General features: G+C 36.7%; 1 protein-coding gene across 1 annotated transcript in view; it reads right to left on the bottom strand.

The window, feature by feature from the left end:
• Positions 1–16,114, bottom strand: part of LOC149790225 (uncharacterized) — a 190,991-nt gene extending 174,877 nt beyond the window's left edge. Inside the window, exon 1 of the mRNA XM_089972247.1 lies at positions 15,994–16,114. Coding sequence (XP_089828373.1) covers positions 15,994–16,098 — 105 coding nt within the window. The 5' untranslated portion in view covers positions 16,099–16,114. The remainder of the gene's footprint in view (positions 1–15,993) is intronic.
• Between the last annotated feature and the right edge of the window lie 9,102 nt (positions 16,115–25,216).

Genomic DNA, 25,216 nt, shown 5'->3' with positions numbered 1-25,216 from the left:
AGTAGCAGCATGGATACTTACCCTTATCGTGCCTACCTGGAAAATCTCTTGACGTACGGAATAGATGCCAAGAACACTCATCTCAATGCCTGTGTGGTATGGGAAGCTGACGAACCTACCAAGTTTGAAATATTGGAAACTGATGAAAAGAAAGACAACAATGATGGATTTGTAGAACGAAGAAAGAGAATCACGGGAGCCGACACAAGTTTAGAACTGATGGATCGTTTGCATTTGGACATGTGGTTGCAAGAAAAGTATTTGCTGAACGGGGTGGATGTCCGCCTGAGACTGAATCGTAGCAGTGCCGCTTTCCATTTGATGGCTGATAGTGACGGTTACAAAACCAAAATCCTAGAAGCCAGACTCTACGCACGCCGTGTGGAAGTGTTACCTAAAGTGGGAAACGACATCAGTCAGACGTTGAGCAGAACGACTGCCAAGTATCCCATACGACGCGTGGAAGTGAAAACCTTCACCATTCCCAAGGGACAGCGATCCATGATCGAAGATCATCTGTTCTAAGGACAGTTACCCAAACGTTTGATCGTTGGTATCGTCGAGAATACAGCCTTCAACGGAGCTGCCGAAAAAAATCCTTTCTATTTTCAACACTTTGGCGTGTCCAAAATCGAAGTCAGTCGCGATGGCAAGACCTTGTGTACCCGACCTTTCGAACCTGACTTTACCAAGAAGAATTACTTGAGATCGTACTTGTCCCTGTACGAAGCCACCGGACAGTTAGGAACCAATACCAGTCACGGTATTACGTACGAGGATTATGCAGGAGGCTACGCTTTGTGGGCTTTCGATTTCACTCCAGACCAAGGCAGCGACGAGGGACATTTCCACCCTATAAAATCCGGCCAGATTCGTGTGGAAATTCAGTTTAAAGACCGAGACCCTGATGAAACGGTAAACGTCATCCTGTATGCAGAATTCGATAATACCATAGAAATCAACAGTTTGAGAGAAGTCATCCTAGATTACTAGAAACCATGGAAGACTGTTATCCCTCTTTACCTAGTGGAGAAACTTTTAGTGTTGTATTCTTGTTAAAAAATGTTAGAGTTGTTGTTGTTTAGTGTTAAGTGATTTTTGAATAAAAAATGTTGTGTTTTGAAAAAATTGTTTGATGTTATATTGTTGGATTATTGTTAAAAATGTTAGAGTTGTTGTTTAGTGTTAAGTGATTTTTGAATAAAAAATGTTGTGTTTTGAAAAAAATGCCTTTGTGGTTTGTTTAGCTATAAGAATGTTGGATTGATGCTCTTTCATTTCTTACTATCCCTCTCATGACACTCACTAAACGTTGCGACTCAAAAACCGTGTGGGGGATGTTTTCCTTCACGTCCGCGCTTTGACTTTAAGAACCGGGGTTGTTTCCAGTCTAACCATCCATTGTCGACTCATCCTCCTACGAAGATGTGCTCCAAACTAGCTAAGCTCAACGAAGCCTACGTGAATTTGCATAGGGTCAGACACAGTCTGATACCGAAGCCAGAAGAAATAGAGAATGTGAGAATGTTAAAAATCACTGAAGACCTGATAGAAGAGCTCTTCAGAGAAGAAATGAACAGGGAAAAAGAAGAATGGACAGAGAAGTACAGACTTCAGAGACAGCAGCAACAACAACAGCAGCAGCAACCTGAAGCTGACAGAGGCTTTGTCGATTGTCGTATCGACACCAAAGAGTTCTTCTTCTCTTTTCGAAGAAGCAGACCTATCGCCAGAAAGTCTATCCTCAGAGGACATCGCATTCTTAGAAACTAAAAAAGAATGCCATAGCAAACAAGAAAACAGCCCTTTTCAGGGCTACCCAATACTCTAGAAAAGAAATAACAATCCATTTGCCAATGTGTGTAGGTAGAGTAGTGTGAAAATAAACACTAACTCTTTTTTAAAAAAATATGAGGGTATGTGTTTGTGTTTGTAAGTGGTTAAGTAAGTTGGTATGGATAGTAGATTAAAATGATGTCTTTTTTTTTTTGGTGTTTGAGGTGTAAATTTGGGGTTAGATTGGATTGTTTTGCGTATGTAGATAGTCTATTGAAGTGATTTATAAAAAAAAATTTTAAATAGTGATGGGTAGCATAAAAAAGTGAGTGAGTGTTTCTTTTAGGTCCGCGCGTTGTTGTTTTTTGGTTATGATCTAGGTAAGATCAATTTTATGTTTTAGGGGGATGTTTTCCATCACGTCCGCGCTTTCACTATAAATTGAAACTCGCTGGGCAGTCTAGCTACCCTTGTTGATTGATCAACACAAGAATGAATAGCAGAATAAGCAAACTTCTTGAACTCCAGATACATCTGGAATATGTCAGGCGCCTGTTAAATGAACTGGCCGCGGAGGCTATAGTAGAAGAGGAAAGAATGAAGAACGAAGAGGAGGAGAGAAGACAGAGGGAAGAGGAGGAAAAGAAACTAGAAGAGAGGGTGTCGTACAATATTCCCGAGACAGAGGATTGGGGTGTTGAAGCGAATCATCCTCCCTCTGCGCTCCCCAGAAGAAAGGTGAAAGGAGACTGGGGAAGAAGATGCGTGTGTGGCGCCAGGCCAGGAAGGTGCAACCATTAGATAGGTGCATCTGGAGTTCAAAAAAAAAACAGCCCTTTTAAGGGCTACCCAATACTCTAGAAAAGAAATAACTATCGATTTGCCAATGTGTGTGTGTGTGTGTGTGTGTGTGTGTGTGTGTGTGTGTAGGTAGAGTAGTGTGATTATAAACACTAACTCTTTTTTCATAGTGCGAGGGTATGTGTTTGTGTGTTTGTGTTTGTAACTGCTCACGTACGATTGTGTGGATAGTAGATTATGGATTTTGTTTATTGTTTCTTAGCGTATGTGGAGAGTATAGTTTGGGTTTTGTAACCGCTCACGTACGATTGTGTGGATAGTAGATTATGGATTTTGTTTATTGTTTCTTAGCGTATGTGGAGAGTATGGTTTGGGTTTTATTATATGAAATGAGAAAAGTAGGGGATGTTTTCCTTCACGTCCGCGCTTTCACTATAAGAACCCACAGTATTCGTCGTTCAAACCATTCTACAAAGAAGATGGCTTCTAACCAAATGGACAAAATACAAACATTGCAAGACGTTTTAGACAACTTAGGAATGATGGAACAGATGTTAATAAGACTCGTTGAAGACCATTATTCATATAGTCTCCATCGTGTAAAGATGGAAATTAATAACTTGAGAAAGGTAAAGGACAAGATAAGTGGTGTAATGAAAGAGATAAAGGAGGAGAAGGAGGATGAAGAGGAAAGGATAAGGATGAGAGCATGGAATGAAAAAATTGAAAAAGAAGAAGAAAATGAAAAGAGGAAGAAAGAAGAGGAGGAAGAGAAGAAGAAAGAAGAGGAGGAGAAAAAAAGAAAGAAAAGAAGAGAAAGAGTGTTGGAGATAAAATAAGAAGTTGGTGGAGAAAAAGAAGAAATTAGAAGCAGAAGAAGAAGAAAACCCAAAGGCCCTTTTCAGGGCCAGCCATATTTCTCGAAAAGAGATAGCCTTTCCATTGCCTACCCTTTTTTAAATTTAAATTTAAATTTAAAAAAACTTTTTTAAAAAAAAAAAAATCCCATATTCAATTCCCCTTGTCCCTAGACAAACCCAAACTCTATTCCCATGTTCAATTCCCCTTGTCCCTAGACAAGCCCAAACTCTATGTTAAATTCCCATTGTCCCTAGAGTGGCCCAGCGTTTTTCTCCATGTTAAATTTCCATTGTCCCTAGAGTGGCCCAGGGGTGTTTTTAATGCTAAGTCCCATTGTCCCTAGGGTGGCCCCATTTACTACTAACAGCCATTTACATTAAGTAAATGGATGGAGTCGCAATCGTATGGCTAATTAAACCATGCCACAAAAATGATTTATAACGAGGAGTATTTCCTGCTCATAAAATGTATCCGTCAACATATCTCCTATGATTGTGCTCTTCTTATAAAGTAGTTTTTTCTCGGTAGCGTTCCCATAGCTACAACAATATTCCCTATCTGGGCATTATAATGATGCTTAGAAAAACTGTTTGTACAAGTTATCAATCTTATTAAAATATTTTACAGACTTAAGCGTGTCAGTTTTAGTTTTCAAGACATATAATTATCTATCAAGGTTCATGCCTGCCAACATGATTTAAGTATAAATTATCTACCAGTCTCATTCCCCCTACAGGATTTAAACACAAATTATCTCTCAGTCACTTGTCCACCGACATGATTTAAATATAAATCATTTATCAGTCTCTTTCCTACCTACATGATTTAAACACAAATTATCTCTCAGTCACTTGTCCACCAACATGATTTAAATATAAATCATTTATCAGTCTCTTTCCCACCTACATGATTTAAACACAAATTATCTATCAGTCTCATTTCCATCTACATCATTTAAACACAAAATATCTATCAGTCTCTTTCCAATCTACATGATTTAAACACACATTATCTATCAATCTCATTCCCACCTACATGATTTAAACATAAAATATCTATCAGTCTCATTTCCACCTACATGATTCAAACACAAAATATATATCAGTCTCTTTCCCGCCTACATGATTTAAGCACAAAATATATATTAGTCTCCTTCCTACCTACATGATTTAAACGCAAACTATCTATCAGTCTCATTCCCACCTACATGATTTAAACACAAATTATCTAACAGTCTCTTTCCTACCTACATGATTTAAACACAAAATATCTATCAGTCTATTTCCTACCTACGTGATTTAAACACAAAATATCTATCAGTCTCTATCCCACCTACATGATTTAAACACAAAATATCTATCAGTCTCTTTCCTGCCTACATGATTTAAACACAAAATATATATCAGTCTCTTTCCCGCCTACATGATTTAAACACAAAATATCTATCAGTCTCTTTCCCACCTACATGATTAAAACACAAAATATCTATCAGTCTCTTTCCTGCCTACATGATTTAAACACAAAATATCTATCAGTCTCTTTCCTACCTACATGATTTAAACACAAAATATCTATCAGTATCTTTCCCATCTACATGATTTAAACACAAAATATATATCAGTCACATGTTTACCTACATGATTTATACAAAATATATATATCAGTCACATATCCACATACATGATTTTAACACAAATTATATATCAGTTACATGTTCACCACACATTTAAACACAAATTATCTATCAGTCACATGTTCACCACACATTTTAAACACAAATTATCTATCAGTCACATGTCCACCTACACGATTTAAACACAAATTATCTATCAGTCACTTGTCCACCTACACGATTTAAACACAAATTATCTATCAATCACATGCCCAGCACACATTTTAAACACAAATTATCTATCAGTCACATGTCCACCTACACGATTTAAACACACATTATCTATCAGTAACTCGCCCACCACATATTTTAAACACAAATTATCTGTCAGTCACATGTTCACCACACGATTTAAACACACATTATCTATCCGTTACATGCCCAACAACATGACATAAGCATTAATGAGACTTAATCCGTTTATTGAAACATCTTATATGTATTGTCAATTTTGAGGAGTTTAAATTTACAGTTTTATGTACAGCTCTATACTTTTTAACTCTTATGAAACTGATTTTATTTCATTTTTGTCATTTTTATTCATGGTTGTCAATTTCTCAGAATATCTTTAATTAGATTTTGCCAATGTGATCTGAGTCTGTTAAGAGCATAAAAATTCATAGCATATAAAATTAGATGCTTACGTATGTGTTTACACTTATTATTAATATTCTTAATAATAAGACTTAATGGCAACTTTGGTATAATTTCTCATTGGTTAATGGGGATTCGACGTTTCTTGAAGAATTTTGTAACTTTTGATTGGTTTGTCTGGGACACATGAATGGGCAAATTAGAGACAAAAGGTGTAATAAGATCAGTCAGGTGGAGTATACTGTGAAATTGGGTCGTAATAGAAGGTGTGTATATATAAGAACCGAGCAATCAGATTCATTCCGAATTTTGGCATCCTCCTCATTTTTTGTGTTCCCGTTGTAAGTCTGCAATCGTGTATTATGTTGTACTTAGATAGTATTCGAAACGAAAAACATTGCTTGGACTCTTCAGTAGCAATAGAAAGTGCTCATTATCTGGACAATACTATTATTTTGGAACTGTTGTGAATTATTTGAAGAAGTTTGTTACGAAGCTATCTTGACAAAGTCACGATTCTTAGCGGACTAGTACATGACCGGTTTTGAAATTTACAGGAAACTTTTCATTCAGTTAGGACTTTCACAGAACTTTATCTATTCTGGATTCACATCATTATACTGTAAGTTCCTCTCACATTTTCCATTTATAACTTTGACAATTAATTTCTTTGTTAGGTTTTACTAAACTTGCTTGTTTTGCTTCTTTATGTTACTTAGTTTATGACCACGGGTTCGAAACAAGGTAAAATCAATAAATTTTCGTGAAATGCTTTGTAATACAATAAAACGGATTGCAGAAATAAACAAGCAACATGTGAGTTACGGTAAATTAATTAAAGTTTTATATATTTACAGAACAAATGACACTTATGAATTTAAGTCATTTACTACACAGACGTCATTGTTTTCTGAATTAGACAACAGCTACATATTGATGCTCGATATCTAGCAATGTTGCCATTTTTTATTAATGACCTTTTAGCACACATTTATTACGAGTAAGGTTATTATTTCTAATTAATGACCCTTTAGCACACTTTTTTCACGAGTTGGGTTATTATTTGTAATTAATGACCTTTAAGCACACTTTTATCACGAGCTGGGTTATTATTTGTAATTAATGATCTTTTAGCACACTTTTATCACGAGTTGGGTTATTATTTGTAATTAATGACCTTTTAGCACACTTTTATCACGAGTAAGGTTATTATTTGTAATTAATGACCTTTTAGCACACTTTTATCACGAGTAAGGTTATTATTTGTAATTAATGATCTTTTAGCACACTTTTATCACGAGTTGGGTTATTATTTGTAATTAATGATCTTTTAGCACACGTTTATCACGAGCTGGGTTATTATTTGTAATTAATGATCTTTTAGCACACTTTTATCACGAGTTGGGTTATTATTTGTAATTAATGACCTTTTAGCACACTTTTATCACGAGTTGGGTTATTATTTGTAATTAATGACCTTTAAGCACACTTTTATCACGAGTAAGGTTATTATTTGTAATTAATGATCTTTTAGCACACTTTTATCACGAGTTGGGTTATTATTTGTAATTAATGATCTTTTAGCACACTTTTATCACGAGTAAGGTTATTATTTGTAATTAATGACCTTTTAGCACACATTTACTACGAGTAAGGTTATTATTTGTAATTAATGACCTTTTAGCACACTTTTATCACGAGTTGGGTTATTATTTGTAATTAATGATCTTTTAGCACACTTTTATCACGAGTTGGGTTATTATTTGTAATTAATGACCTTTTAGCACACATTTATTACGAGCTGGGTTATTATTTGTCATTAATGACCTTTTAGCACACTTTTATCACGAGTTGGGTTATTATTTGTAATTAATGATCTTTTAGCACACTTTTATCACGAGTTGGGTTATTATTTGTAATCAATGACCTTTTAGCACACATTTATTACGAGTAAGGTTATTATTTGTAATTAATGACCTTTCAGCACACTTTCATCACGAGTAAGGTTATTATTTGTAATTAATGATCTTTTAGCACACTTTTATCACGAGTTGGGTTATTATTTGTAATTAATGATCTTTTAGCACACATTTATCACGAGTAAGGTTATTATTTGTAATTAATGACCTTTTAGCACACTTTTATCACGAGTTGGGTTATTATTTGTCATTAATGATCTTTTAGCACACTTTTATCACGAGTTGGGTTATTATTTGTCATTAATGATCTTTTAGCACACTTTTATCACGAGTTGGGTTATTATTTGTAATTAATGATCTTTTAGCACACTTTTATCACGAGTTGGGTTATTATTTGTCATTAATGATCTTTTAGCACACTTTTATCACGAGTTGGGTTATTATTTGTCATTAATGATCTTTTAGCACACTTTTATCACGAGTTGGGTTATTATTTGTAATTAATGATCTTTTAGCACACTTTTATCACGAGTTGGGTTATTATTTGTCATTAATGATCTTTTAGCACACATTTATCACGAGTAAGGTTATTATTTGTAATTAATGACCTTTTAGCACACTTTTATCACGAGTTGGGTTATTATTTGTCATTAATGATCTTTTAGCACACTTTTATCACGAGTTGGGTTATTATTTGTAATTAATGATCTTTTAGCACACTTTTATCACGAGTAAGGTTATTATTTGTAATTAATGACCTTTTAGCACACTTTTATCACGAGTAAGGTTATTATTTGTAATTAATGACCTTTTAGCACACTTTTATCACGAGTTGGGTTATTATTTGTCATTAATGATCTTTTAGCACACTTTTATCACGAGTTGGGTTATTATTTGTAATTAATGATCTTTTAGCACACTTTTATCACGAGTAAGGTTATTATTTGTAATTAATGACCTTTTAGCACACTTTTATCACGAGTAAGGTTATTATTTGTAATTAATGACCTTTTAGCACACTTTTATCACGAGTTTGGTTATTATTTGTAATTAATGACCTTTTAGCACACTTTTATCACGAGTTTGGTTATTATTTGTAATTAATGACCTTTAGCACACATTTATCACGAGTAAGGCTACCATAATTAATGACCTGTCCGTGTATATTTTTCAGAAGTAAGGTTACTATTTGTAGCTAATGACACTTTAGTATATATTTAACACGAGTAAGGTTATCATGTGTAATTAATGACCTTTTAGTATAGTTATGTATATCTATAATTTCTGTCAGGTTTGTTCACGACTATAAATTATAGTGGTTATCAGTAGTAGTAATTTCGTTCGTGCATAGGTTCTATTTAATATTAAAATATCAAGTTGCATAGGATCTATAAATAGATGCTTACGTACGTGTTAAATAGTTATTGACAAGTTTCGGGCTGTTCCCCATTAGACAGATCGAACAGGTGGGTTGGTTATTTCCCATTTGGTGGGTTAGATCATGTGATTTGTTTTGCGATGTTGAAAATCTGCATTCTGTAACTAAGGAATAGTGACGACATACGTGTTTTAACCTTTCGTCTGTATATAAAGAGCAAGGGTTGGACGATTTTTCTCATTCCTATTTCTAGTGTTCTTGTGGTAACATCATGTCTCTTAGACGTATTTTATGTTGTATTTAAATAGTATTTGAGACGAACAACATTTTCTTTGATTATTCAGTGAAAATAGAAAGTACTCATCGAGCTATACTATTATTCTCAGACTATTGTGAATTATTCTGTTAAGTTTTGGACAACGCCATATTTTTAAGTTTACAAAACTTGTTGGGTTTGCGACTTTCTGTTACTTAATTTATGAATATGGAGTCGTAACAATATAAATATATCAAGATTAAGGTGCATACCATGAAATTCAGATGAAATTGATAATTTTTCAAGAGCCTTTCTTATTCTTTTTCATTTTAAAGATACTGTTTTCACTTATGCTAAAACACATACAAAAAAAAAACAGCATTTGCGAGATACAGAAAATAAAATTGTACTAGACCTACAAGTTTAAGATCTGATGAATGCAAGAATACAAATATAACTGAAGATAACTTATAGTAAGTTAAAATACTTTAATTACACAAATTTCATATCTACCGTCTATAAATATTATGCCATCATAACAACACATTGCTCATTAAAATATTTGTTCAGGAATAATTACTTAAAATCTAACAGATAATTTTAATTTATATAATGATTTAAACGTTTTCATAAGACTGCGATAGCGAAAAATATCTTACAATAATTGTTTGGTTTATATAAACCATTGCTTTCGTTTGACTCCGTAATCCTTGTGCTAATACCCCATACAAAGGTGACACAAATGAAGAGACTATACTGCTAGAACTTTCAAGAACAATTTTTCTACACATAATATAATCATGAACGGGCATTCTTCTAAAAGAGCTTAACAGAGATGAAGTAGAACTTAAAATAAGTTTGGTGAAAACTGTGTACTCTTTGCACGTTAGAAGAAGTAGTGGTTCTCCCCACGCAGTAGAGCAATAGATAAAATGTGGAAAAACAACTGTATTGTATATTTTCTGGGTCAACTGAGATATAACATCGAGTGCTATTCATAAATCTTATTTTCCTAGATAATTCCATACAGGTTGTTTCAATGTGTATACAGAGTGCTCTGAAGTGTATAAGGAATGTTTCAAAGTGACTGGACCAGGTAAACGAATTATCTGTCAGCATGACTTAATGTTAGGCATATTTAACATTTTCAATTGAATGAATTATTTAGTTTCAGACACAAATCATCACACTCGGCTGCCCTTTGGTAAATAAATTCTCTCGCCTGCCCTTTGACAAAATAAATATACTTGGCTGCCATTGGACAAATAAATATACTTGGCTGCCTTTAGCGAAATAAATACACTTTGCTGCTCTTTGGCAAATAAACACAATTGGCTGCCCTTTGACAAATAAATACACTTTGCTGCAATTTGACAAATAAATACACTTTGCTGCCCTTTGCAAAATAAATACACTTTTCTGCCCTGTGACAAATAAATATACTTGGCTGCCCTTTGACAAATAAATACACTTTGCTGCCTTTTGACAAATAAATACACTTGGCTGCCTTTTGACAAATAAATACACATGGCTAGCCCTTAGAAAAATAAATACATTTGGCTGCCTTTTGACAAAAAACATACTCTATGCTACCCTTTGACAAATACATACACTTAGCTGCCTTTTGACAAATAGATACACTTGGATGACCCTTGACAAATAAAAACACTTGGCTGCCATTTGACAAATAAATACACTTGGCTGCCTTTTGACAAATAGATACAATTAGCTGCCTTTTGACAAATACATACTCTATGCTGTCCTTTGACAAATAAATACACTTGGCTGTCCTTTGCCAAATGAATACATTTGGCTGCCTTTTAATAAATACACTGCCTTTTGACAAATAAATACACTTGGCTGCCTTTTGATAAATAAATACACTTGGCTGCCTTTTGTATGAATAATCACAATGCAAACGAAAACAGAGATGCGCACACGCAAGCACGAAACAGACAACAACAGGTAGACATCTGTTTTTATTTCTATTTTTACATAGCGTCTTTAATATTCCAAAACGAAGGTAAGACTAGTTAGAAATTTCAAACCAATACATGATTTGACCAAGATAGTGTCAGTCCTAATGTAATGATACAAATTTATGTCGATCTATGAAGAACACATTAATTTGGGCCAGAGAACAATTAATTAGATTTATGGGGACAGGTACTTGTTAAATCGCTATACTACAATTATTTATAATGTCTGTGTGGGGAGAGGAGGTGATTCTTAGATTTTTAATTAAGCCTTCGTTTACTTAACCGTTAGACGACTAGAAAAGAGAAGGGTAACTTCGATTTTATATAGAAACTGTCAGAAGCTGAGTTTTTCCAGATCTGTTGTTTGGGATTCTTTTAGTCATACTGCCCGCAATTTTGGTGCCTAGTTATAGAAGGCGGTAAATATATTTAATCCTGATTGGTTACGCTTAAAAAAGGGGCGTGGTTCCCACACGATAATTGTTAGGATTAAGTTGCCCTCATCGAGAAAATCTAGTCAGTTTGCAATTTTCCTGTTAGAGTGAAAATATAAGGGACTCCGAGACTTAATTGGTCAGAGACTTATTCTGTATTTAGATAAACAATCTTTATATTTGCATGTGTTGAACGTCTTTATTGACTAAATAATCTTTACATTTTGCAAGTGTTTATGGTCTTTATTGAAAAAGTAAACGATCTTAGTCGATCAAGCAGTTTTTCTCTCACACCGTATTGAAAATCAACGTATGTATGTATGTATGTATGTATGCATGCATGCATGCATGTATGTATGTATGTATGTATGTATGTATGTATGTATGTATGTATGTATGTGTGTATGTATGTATGTATGTATGTATGTATCTATGTGTATGTATGTATGTATGTATGTATGTATCTATGTATGTATGTATGTATGTATGTATGTATGTATGTATGCATGTATGTATGTATGTGTTCTCTTCAATTTTGAACACGTTTTATATTTTTCCCCATATTTTTGCTATGCCTCGACACAGCAGTGTAGGTCATATATATTTGCCCTCGTCCGTCTGTACTTAAATTCGTATGTGCTTCCGTACTTACATTCGTATGCCCGTCTGTAATTAAGTTCTTATGTCCGTCCGTATTTAAATTTGTATATCCTTCCGTACTTAAATTCATATGTCCCTGCTTTATATTTGCATTACGGTCCATTTTCATACACTGTGGTGATATATCAATGTTCAGGCAACAAAGTTTTGGTTCTCAAACACTTACTTTGTTTCTTATCTGTATGTTATGAAACCTGAAATCTTTTGTTTAACTCCGTCGAGTTCATTTTAAATTGTAATTTTGTTTTTACAGATAAATGTCTGCAAATTTTTAACAGCTCGTCATTAGTGACATTTATGCACACAGCATAGAAGTACACTCGACTGATTGCTTTGTTCGCCCAATTCTCGCACCCCTGGAATGATTGCCTTCGTTTAGCTCTCACTGTACGGACTTGAATAGAAAGCAACCAAATGCGTTCTTTTCAATGTTCACACACAACTGGATGTTCTTCCTTTATAATGTATACAAATGCATACCGATTACTTGTTAAATGGTACATGATAGAAAGAATACGTGTGCATGTATGCAGATTGTATTATCTCTCTCTCTCTTTCTCTCTCTCTCAATACCTTAGTTGGATTAAAAACGGTCACACTCTACAGGGATCAAACGAAACTCTATGTTCCAGTGCTACAGGAACAGTCTTTTTTAAAATGAAAAATGCTAAATGCGACTTTGAGTAGTAGTATTTAGTTGTTGGGACATAAGAAGAAAAAGAGACACGAAGTAGCATAATGTCCCACCCAGTCACATTATCCTGACACCAGGCCGACCAGTCCTAACACTAACCTCTAAATGCTGAGCGCCAAGCGAGGCAGCAGTTAGTACCATTTTAATAAGTATGACTCGGCCGGGGTTCGAACCCACGACCTCACGCATCTGAGGTGGACGCTCTAACCACTAGGCCATTAGGCCACCGGAGCAGTTTAATAAAAAGAGACATCACTAATAACAAAAGCATAAAAATTAACGCGATGTTTAGGCTACACCGTGTAATAATAATAATAATAATAATATAAAATAATAATAATTGTCGTTCACCAGGGAAGATAACATCAGCTTGTGCAAGCAAATTCACCTATGAATAAATTCACCCACATGTACAACTTGCAAGAGCTACTGTGCACTTTATTCGTATCTACCATTAGAATATTGTGCACAATTTTCAAGAGTTACTGTACACTGTATCAGTAATGCCCATTAAACTGTAAATCTAGAAAATGCATTGCATGGCATTATATCAACAGTGAGACTTAAGGCATGAACCTTAACAACAGTAACAATTCTAATAAGCATGTACTAAAACTGTAGAAAGTGAGAAAAAAGAAAGCTTGGAGGACATAGTTAATACTGTTGTTATCTACTTTCTAAGACAGCACATATAGGGTAACTATCTAGGTATGAAAGAGGGACAATTTATTTTTATAATCAGCATTCACTCTGAATCTCTCTCTGTCTCTGGGGACTAGGCCTTGGTACATAATCTATACTCTGTTCGTAGCACCTGTAAAGTTCATACGCTTACGTGACCTTATACAGGGAGGTAATCAGTGCAGTCAACATGCCTGACTGCATCTGTCCTTACCTACTGGGACTCTGTCCCTGTAGTCAAAATTTGAAAATCCCGCAGACGATTCAGTGGTATGACCTTGAACTCATGACCAGAAGGTAGCGGATTCAAATCCCGTCATCTGATCAGTCTGAATCCTCATTATTATACGTGGATCCTCATTATTATTCGTGGATTAACATTATTATGCCTTAATCGTCGTTATTATGTGTGGATCCTGCTCACAATTGAACTCATCTGGGATTTTTTAAAGACAAATGTACATAACACGACTGATGAAAATCTGTTTAGAAATATGGTCTCAAGAGGTCTTGGAAGCTCAGCCAATCAGAGGCAAGGGCGCCTCGTTAAACGTAACGGATATCTCTCTCGTTATTATGCGTGGATGTCGCTAATAACTGACCCAACACTTTACCTAAAATAATGCAAGCTTCCACACAAAGTCTGATAAAATATGGCCTATAGACTATTCACATGCTCGGTCGAAACTTCGAGTAAATTCGATAGCTATATTCGGATCACCTCAACTGATTTACGAAACATGGATTGACCAAGATGTTGCGTATGGATGCACCTATTTCTTTGTTTTCATTCGTAACTTTTCGATGAATCTAACATTGAATCGAGTTATAAAAATAGCCGAGGTAATCCACTTAAATTGCAGCTTCTTTTCTTCCGAGATTTCAGCCAATAAAGTGTATGATATTTTCCGTAAATTACTGCGCCGACATATATCCCGATGCATATTTTTGTCTAGCACTAATAGCTGAGGAATTCCGAAATGTATACGTATGTAATTGTCTTTACCTAGGTCTATTTCGGTAAAACAGGTCACAACTATTGACCTACTTTGCAGCATATACTTAGATCGGAATCAGTGGAGAGGTGAATACTTTAAACATCTTGATAAAAGATATGTGATGCAGAGTTTACGTGTGAGCTGTTTCTAAACTCAAGAAAAATTCAGCAACAAATGATATTCTGAACAAAATACCAATCACTTTGTATTTATATTATTTTTGTTTATCTACGCATCTCAAAATGCTTTCTACAACTTGCATGAGTTATTGTACACGGTATATATGATGCCCATTAATTTAATGTCTACAGCTTGCTCGAGCTATTGTACACCGTAAATGTTGTTCCATTAATGTCTTCAACTTGCTCGAACTATTTTACACCGTAACCATAAATATTAATGAATACCGTTTCTACAATTTGCATTCGCGTTTGGGCACTGTATCCCCAATGCCCATTATTATAGTGTGCATATCTTGCAATAGCTAATGTACACTGTATTAGGAACTACCATTACTATATTGTATACAACTTGCCATAGCCACCGTACACGGTATCAGTAATACCCAATAACATATAAATAACGAAAATGCATTGCATGTCATTAAATCATTAGTGAGACTACATGCAGTGTTTCCAAAGTTCTTTTCTAACTAACGCCATTTATATCAACCTTAAAAACAATAAAAACCTTAATAAATATGTCCACATACAATAAACAATAACAACCCTAAATCATATATCCAAATATAATAAACCTTAACAACCTTAATACATATGTCCAAATATAATAAACAATAACAACCCTATTACATATGTCCACATATAATAAACAATAACAACCCTAAAGCATATATCTAAATATAATAAACCTTAACAACCTTAATACACATGTACACATATAATAAGCAATAACAACCCTAATATATATGTACACAGCTAATATTCCCCTTAATTATTACGTTGTCCGTAATTACCATACATGCGTATGATAGACGATCGAACGATATGGGTCCACCTTGTTATCTTTAATGGAGAAGAAAGTACAACAAAGAATAATTCGCCCAGAGAGTTCCGGGCAGGTGCAAAGCCATACACATTACTTTCAAAGAATACCAATCTATAGTACAATAATAGGTTTCCGTGAACCCTAAAATCGATAAAAAGAAAAAAATCTTAAAATGAAAATGAGTCTACTATTTTGTTGTCCTAAAATTGTAAGTAAATGAGCTACACAAACTTCAAGCTAAGAGAGAGAGAGAGAGAGAGAGAGAGAGAGCATTTTACTTACTTGTCTGAAATGATTTTCACGTTGAAGTTGATCCAGAATCGTGTCCTCCATACGCACAACGGAAAATAATCCGAGTAAAAAAGCCACAGAATACTTAGAAGCCATTTCTGTTTAAACTTTAAAAACTTTCACGTTGCACCACCAGTTACCAGTTACTATGCTCTACGATGTGAATGGGTGGGGGGTGGGGGGGGGGGCAAGACGAGATTTCCGTATAATTCCTATGTCATCATACAGCACTTGAATGATACAAGCCTTGATATGAATATGTCAAGAAAACTGAATAAAGTTTAAAATTTTAAACCAGGTGTCGTATGGATTAATTCCAAATTAATTAAAAAAGAAGGAAAATTAAAAACAATACATCAATGTAGCGTGTCCTGAAGAAATGGCAACAAAGCTTTTCATGCCAACTGTATCCGCCTCTGATTGATTCTGTACACGTGCAGAAAGAATGTTGAAGATGATACGAGCAAATAATGCAAGGATGGAAATGTTAAACATGGGAACGCACACAATACCAGAACGCGACTAAATTGTATTTCGTCCTTGCTAATTATTAATCTGTCAGGGGTTTAATTTATGTACATTAGTAGGTCAGATTGCTGCTCCATCAGCGATCATAGAAAGATGGACACTTCAATAAAGTGTGTTGAAACCAATCCCATAGACACAGTCTGGCATAATTCATACATGGAAACACGCTAGGAAATTGCAGCTTACCATCTGTCTGAGTATAGATTCTGCACTGACTATTCACTCGTGGAAAAAACTTTATGTACTTTTCTCTTTCCAAATAGGGTTTTGCATAGAGCCTTCAAATTTAACTTCTACTTTGATCTATGATATTTCCTCCCATTATCACATTAGTCCGATATATCTCTTTGAATGAGATGAAAGTAAATGGAATAATTATTTAGAAAGAAAACGAGTTCACGCTTCCGTAGAGACGATTCCAAAATAGACTACTGGAGAAATGCATCGGGTACAAAAGGCTTTCACACCCGCTCAGTGTCAAAGCAGTATTTTGACTAATATTATTTTGCTAAGAGTCACTCACTTTGTTGGAGGGTCAAAGTTGACATTGTTCGTTCTAATTGAGAGCTCAAGCAAAGAACATAGATCATGGTCTGCAATGCACCTATATGGAGATAGACCTAGACGTGTGATTGGTCTAGGCGTACATATCAGGGGCGCCCAAAGTTTTTGTGTGTGTGTGTGTGGAGGGGGCAGACATGTAGTGCTCAGCTATTAAGAGTATGGATGTACATTAAAACGCGTTCAGAAGCGAAATATGGGAAGGGGGCTGCACCTCCGCCCCTATGCACGGGGCCCCTGGTACATATACCCTGATGTGCAATACGTCTAGGTTTACGTATACGCTAACGTGTGTTAGGTTTTGTTGTACAGATACCCTGATGGGCGATAGATCTAAAGGCACATGGAACCTGATGTGCAATACGTCTAGGGGTCCTTTTACCCTGATGTGCGATATGTCCATGGGTACATGTATCGTGATGTGCAATAAGTCTAGGGGTACATGTACCCTGATGTACAATAAGTCTAGGGGTGCATGTATCGTGATGTGCGATATGTCTAGGGGTACATATACTCTGATGTGCAATAAGTCTAGGGGTACATGTACCCTGATGTGCAATAAGTCTAGGGGTGCATGTATCGTGATGTGCGATATGTCTAGGGGTACATGTACCCTGATGTGCAATAAGTCTAGGGGTGCATGTATCGTGATGTGCGATAGGTCTAGGGGTACATGTACTCTGATGTGCAATAAGTCTAGGGGTACATGTACCCTGATGTGCAATAAGTCTAGGGGTGCATGTATCGTGATGTGCGATATGTCTAGGGGTACATATACTCTGATGTGCAATAAGTCTAGGGGTACATGTACCCTGATGTGCAAAAGGAAAAAGTGTAGTCCGTTAGCAGTTTGGTGATCATTGATTAATTTGTTTCGTCGAGTGCATTTGGAAACGCCATTCCTGATAAATTCAAAGTGTATCTAGAGTGTTCTATCAAGGACAGAATCATCTTTGGACTCCACGCTTCAACATGTTGCTAAGTAGCCTTTACCGAATTACGTTAATTCATCAGACACCCAGGCGGAAACAGGGTGTTGCATTTTAAAACTTTCAGAAGCCGGAATTATCGGTTTATACACTACAAGGTATATACCGGGACTGCTGAAGCATGCATGATATATTGTAATTCCGTGGATATGGAGCGAAAATGGGTATGGCACGACCGGGGGATATTTGCATTTGCACAGAAGCATGAATACGTTGAAATTTAGATGTGAAAACTGTCAACAACGGGTATGATTGAATTGCGTAACTAGTCCGAAACAATATCTAAATGGTGCACATTTATAGGTGAGATTTTACACGCAGTCAACGTTTGAATGATACAGGCAAATTGCCTTTCATGACAGAGACTGGGTTTTTTTAATTGTTTTGTCGGAAAAACTAGTTGTCAGACTTTCCGGGGAACAACAACAAAAGAGGAATTAGTTTCGTAACTGAGGTGAAACGTAAATGAGAAAGCAAAGTGTGGTTGGCAGGTGTAATTTAATTGAGTAGACGCGATACTATTAGCACCATCTTTAATTACACGTGAAAGTATACGAGGCATCAGAGCAAGCTGCGGATAAAACGTATAACTACCTATAGTGATCGTTAAGGGAAAAAGTAAAGAACTATACAGTCGTTACAATAATGAACATGAAAAAGAGTAGTAAATATTTTATAATGGATTTTTTTTTTAAATCATAACTTCGTATGAGTCTGCTGTTTTTTTTTATCTTCCCGTGGTGTAACGAAAATAAGCAAACTATATTATATTTGTTGTGTAGCAGATATGGAGCTTCAGACAGTATGAAACGCGGATCGTATTGGAAAGTTTCCCAGACAAAGTCCACGTCAAAATAAAACTAAATGTCGTGTTGTTATTTGGAGCTAACTTGTGTATGATGTAACTAAATAGTGTATGATAGAACTAACTTGCGTATGACATAACTAACTTGTGTATGATATAACTAACTTGTGTATGATAAAAATAACTTGTGTATGATACAAATAACTTGTGTATGATATAACTAACTTGTGTATGACATAACTAACTTGTGTATGATAAAAATAACTTGTGTATGATAAAAAGAACTTGTGTATGATAGATTTAACTTTTATATGATATAACTAACTTGTGTATGATAAAAATAACTTGTGTATGCTAGAGTTAACATATGTATGATAGAACTAACTTCTGTATGATATAAATAACCTGTGTATGATACAGCTAACTTTTGTATGATAGACCTACCTTGTGTATGAATGAGTTAACTTATGTATGATAGAACGAACTTGTGTATGATAGAACTAGCTTGTGTATGCAAGAGTTAACTTGTTTGATATAGCAGTAGTGAATGGGGCCACCCTACGGACAATGGGAATTAGCATTAAAAACACCCCTGGGCCACTCTACGGACAATGGAAATTTAACATGGCGAAAAATCGTGGGCCACTCTACGGACAAGGGGAATTTAACATGGCAATAAATCGTGGGCCACTCTACGGACAAGGGGAATTTAACATGGGATTTTTTTTAAAAAAAAAAAATTTTTTTAAAAAAAGGGGTAGGCAATTCAAAGACTATCTCTTTTCGAGAAATATGGCTGGCCCTGAAAAGGGCCTTTGGGTTTTCTTCTTCTTCTGCTTCTAATTTCTTCTTTTCCTCCACCAACTTCTTATTTTATCTCCAACACTCTTTCTCTTCTTTTTTTTCTCCTTCTCTTCTTTCTTCTCTTCCTCCTCTTCTTCTTTCTTCCTCTTCTCATTTTCCTCTTCTTTTTCAATTTTTTCGTTCCATGTTCTTATTCTTATCTTTTCCTCTTCATCCTCCTTCTCCTCCTTTATTTCTTTCAACAGATCACTGATGATTACCTTCATTTTTCGTAAATTGTTTATCTCCATCTTCACTCGATGGGGACTATATGAATAGTGATCCTCGTTTAGGTTAACCAACATTTGCTCCATCATTCCTAAATTGTCGAGGACGTTTTGCAATTTTTCCATTTTGTCAAGGTGGTTCGAAGCCATCTTCTTTTTTATTCTGTACAGAATGGTTTGAACGACGAATACTGTGGGTTCTTATACTCAAAGCGCGAACGTGAAGGAAAACATCCCCTAAAAACATAAAATGGATCTTACCTAGATCATGACCCAACATCGCGCGTACGTGAAGGAAAACATCCCCCTACTTTCTCATTTCTTATAATATAACCCTAACTATACTCTCCACATTTGCTAAGAAACCCATAATCTACTATTCCCACAAACATACCTGAGCTCTTACAAACACAAACACACAAACTTATACCCTCACACTATCTTAAAAAAGAGTTAGTGTTTATATACACACTACTCTACCTACACACATTGGCAAATCGATCGTTATTTCTTTTCTAGAGTATTGGGTAGCCCTGAAAAGGGCTGTTTTTTTTAAACTCCAGATGCATCTATCTAATGGTTGCACCTTCCTGGCCTGGCGCCGCACACGCATCTTCTTCCCCAGTCTTCTTTCACCTTTCTTCTAGGGAGCGCAGAGGGAGGATGATTCGCTTCAGCACCCCAATCCTCTGTTTCAGGAATATTAAACGACATCATCTCTTCTCTTTTCTTTTCCTCCTCTTCCCTCTGTCTTCTCTCCTCTTCTTCCTTCTTTATTCTTGCTTCTTCTACTATAGCCTCCGCTGATAGTTCGTTTACTATCCGCCTGGCATATTCCAGGTGCATCTGGAGTTCTAACAGTTTCACTATTCTGCTAGTCATTCTTCTGGCTGTGTTGATCAATCAACAAGGGTAGCTGGACTGCCGAACGAGTTTCAATTTATACTGAAAGCGCGAACGTGAAGGAAAACATCCCCCTAAAAACATAAAATTCATCTTACCTAGATCATGACCAAAAAAAACAACAACGCGCGGACCTAAAAGAAACACTCGCTCACTTTTTTATGCTACCCATCACTTCAATAGACTATCCACATACGCAAAGCAATCCAATCTAACCCAAAATATACACCTCAAACAGCCCAAAAAACAAACATCATTTTAATCTACTATCCACACCAACCTACTTTATCACTTACAAACACAATCACACAAACACATACCCTCAAATTTTTTTTAAAAAAGAGTTAGTGTTTATTTTCACACTACTCCACCTTCACACATTGGCAAATTAATAGTTATTTCTTTTCTAGAGTATTGGGTAGCCCTGAAAAGGGCTGTTTTTTTGTTTGCTATGGCATTCTTTTTTAGTTTCTAAGAATGCGATGTCCTCTGATTATAGACTTTCTGGCAATAGGTCTGCTTCTTCGGAAAGAGAAGAAGAACTCTTTGGTGTCGATACGGCAATCGACAAAGCCTCTGTCAGGTTCAGGTTGCTGCTGCTGTTGTTGTTGTTGTTGTTGCTGTTTTTGAAGTCTGTACTTCTCTGTCCATTCTTCTTTCTCCCTGTTCACTTCTTCTCTGAAGAGCTCTTCTATCAGGTCTTCAGTGATTTTTAACATTCTCACGTTCTCTATTTCTTCTGGCTTCGGTATCAGACTGTGTCTGACCCTATGCAAATTCACGTAGGCTTCGTTGAGCTTAGCTAGTTTGGAGCACATCTTCGTAGGAGGATGAGTCGACAATGGATGGTTAGACTGGAAACAACCCCGGTTCTTAAAGTGAAAGCGCGGACGTGAAGGAAAACATCCCCCACACGGTTTTCGATTCGCAACGTTCAGTGATTGTCATGAGAGGGATAGTAAGAAATGAAAGAGCATCAATTCAACATTCTTCTAGCTAAACAAAAGACAAAAGCATTTTTTCAAAACACAACATTTTTTATTCAAAAATCACTTAACACTAAACAACAACTCTAACATTTTTAACAATAATCCAACACTATAACATCAAACAATTTTTTCAAATCACAAACATTTTTTTCTCAATGGACAATCTATTTTAAACAGGGCTGACAACGTTGTGAATGAAATTGTGATTTCCACTGTTGGAAATCATTAGGCCATTGATGGACACTACGTTTCCTAGCTTGAGACAAAAGATAAGCATAATGGTCACAAAACCATCGATCTACTTTCACATCGTTTCTAGCAGAAGAACGAGGATCAAAATGAGTCACTAAATGTTCTAAGGAATAGCCCAGGCTGCGATGATGCAGAAAATACACACAGTACTGTCCACACACCAAGGAATCTGTGCCTTGTAATTTCACGTTATTGAATCGGGTAGTCTGAGCATTTCTTCTCATAAAGTCGATGATATCGTCTTCCAAAGGGGGCAATCCGTACGAATCGAAATATTCCACACATCCTTCTTGAGGAAAGTAAACGGCTACCCAGTGGGTTCCTGGGAGATGACTTTCGTCCGTGTTGATCACGTAAGCTTGATGGTCTTTAGGTTTGCGATGAGGGAGTTCATCTTTAGCACAGACGACAGGATTCCAAGAAGCCGTATACGAACTGTGGTTCAAAAGGTAATAAAGTTCCCAGGTATCCATTGTTTTTTGTGTTTGTTTTCTTCTTCACAGGTAATAATAAGTCGTCAATTCGATCCTGACTTTTTGCTTGAAAATGTCTGACGAATAAACGGTTATTCGTTCTGTTTCCTCACTCTGATTCAGGAGAGCTTCGATACGATGGATCTCTTGAGTGGTTAATGCTGGACAAGAATGTTCACGCAAGTCTTTATACCACTGGTGCAACACGTCTTTGTTCGAGATGAGACTCCAAGCTTCGTCCAGATACTCGTCCAATTTTTCTTCTTGACTCAACATCAGGCATTTATCGTGTTGAATTTGACTGGGATGATCGTTTTGACATCCATAGCAATTTTTCTTAATCAATTCTGTTATTTTGTCGACCAAGTGTTTGGCAAAACAGGAGACTAAATGGGCTTCTTGTTCTGGCCATCTCGACTTCATCATGATATCTTCTTCTCCTTCCACGGTCTCCTTACATTCCATCTCCAAAGTTTCTTCACTAGGTAAAGAGGGACAACAGTCTTCCATGGCTTTCTAGTAATCTAGGATGACTTCTCTCAAACTGTTGATTTCTATGGTATTATCGAATTCTGCATACAGGATGACGTTCACCGTTACATCAGGGTCTCGGTTTGCAAACTGAATTTCCACACGAATCTGGCCAGATTTTATAGGGTGGAAATGTCCCTCGTCGCTGCCTTGGTCTGGAGTGAAATCAAAGGCCCACAAAGCATAGCCTCCTGCATAATCTTCGTACGTAATACCGTGACTGGTGTTGGTTCCTAACTGTCCGGTGGCTTCGTACAGGGACAAGTACGATCTCAAGTAATTCTTCTTCTCAAAGTCAGGCTCAAAGGGTCGGGTACACAAGGTCTTGCCATCGCGACTGACTTCGATCTTGGACACGCCAAAGTGTTGAAAGTAGAAAGGATTTTTAGCCAAAGCTCCGTTGAAGGCTTCATTTTCGACGATACCAACGATCAAACGCTTGGGTAGCTGTCCTTGGAACAGATGATCTTCGATCATGGATCGTTGTCCCTTGGGAATGGTGAAGGTTTTCACTTCCACGCGTCGTATGGGATACTTGGCTGTCGTTCTGCTCAACGTTTGACTGATGTCGTTTCCCACTTTAGGTAACACTTCCACACGACGTACGTAGAGTCTGGCTTCCTCGATGACAGTTTTGCAAACAGTAGTACCTATCAAATGGAAAGCGGCACTGCTCCGATTCAGTCTCAGGCGGACATTCACCCCGTTCAGCAAATATTTCTCTTGCAACCACATGTCCAAATGCAAACGATCCATTAGTTCTAAACTTTGTCCGTTTTTGATTTTGTCTCTTCGTTCTACAAATCCGTCATTGTTTTCTTTTTTTTCATCAGTTTCGAAATTTTCAAACTTATCAGCTTCGTCAGCTTCCCATACCACACAGGCATTGAGATGAGTGTTCTTGGCGTCTATTCCGTACGTCAAGAGATTTTCCAGGTACGCTCGATAAGGGTAAGTATCCATGCTGCTGCTGACCAGTTTGTTGTTCAAGTACAAGTCCACTCCGCTAAACAAGGAATGCATGAAATTGTTGACGGGAGCTATTACCTCATCGCCATCTAGGGTCGAATTGTCCTCATCGACAAGTTTGACTTTCAAGTACAAGTAACTGCTATTCAGATCGATGTAATCTTCGGGCTGTCCTTTGATTTCAAACTCGATGGGAGCTGAGGCTGTCAATGAGGAGACGGGGTGAAATTCCACCCATTGGGATTCTTGCATCGTCATCATGGTGGGGGGCATGGCAAACAGATCCAGTTCCGTCTTGGAACAAGCGCAAGACTCTCGGTGCATCATTTTTTGTCTCTTTTCTCAATAATCGAAAACGTCTAAGTCTCGTACGGTTCTTCTTTTCTTGGCCTTTCTCGCTTGAAGTCTGGTGAAGGGGTGTTTTCTTCTTCGTCTCTTTCTGCCTTGTCCTTGCTGAATGCTTGACTCGGTATCGTGCAGGGCATTTATAGGTGTGTCTCGTCGGCCCAAAATGTCTTTACCCGTTTGCAGCAAGACATTTTTGCCTGCCCTCATGAAGGCTTCTTTAGGGTTTTGTTTGTCGATGATGACATTTTGGAGAAATTCTTTGCCTTGCGTCAGTGCCGCATCTTTCAAGGCGTGCAATCCGCGTGTCACCATCGGTTTCAACACCGGGGCCACCGAACGAAAGGCCGATTTTAACATGTCTCCTAAACCGTGTCCTCGCTGTCGAGCCACCCCTCGGTACACTGGATACATGACTTACTTACGAATCGTGAGAGAACCGTTTTCGAAAATGGAGTTTCACCGTGACTTTTCCTTTGGTGAATGGAATATTTTGTCCCAAATCTCCTTTTATAGTAATGTTGACCGTGTCCAAATACGACTTGCTGACCGGCAAATAGTGAGGATGGACAAATTCGCGGTGGACATGGTAAGTGTTTCCACCTTCCTCGTCAGCGTTTGCGGCAGAATCCACTTTGAAAGGAATGACACGCAGTAACGGTACGGAGGTGTGTCCCACCACGTTGTATTCCACCACATCGGAGTACACGAACATCAAATTCAGTCCTTGGTTCAGTTCTACCGGGGTACGAAAATACTTGGCAAAAGTATCGTTGTCAGAAATGACTAGTAATTCGCC

Source organism: Sinohyriopsis cumingii, chromosome 10 (assembly GCF_028554795.1).
Source record: "Sinohyriopsis cumingii isolate HCF-2022 chromosome 10, ASM2855479v2, whole genome shotgun sequence".
In the NCBI taxonomy this organism is placed as follows: Eukaryota; Metazoa; Mollusca; class Bivalvia; order Unionida; family Unionidae; genus Sinohyriopsis; species Sinohyriopsis cumingii.
This window is presented reverse-complemented; position numbering and strand designations above follow the sequence as displayed.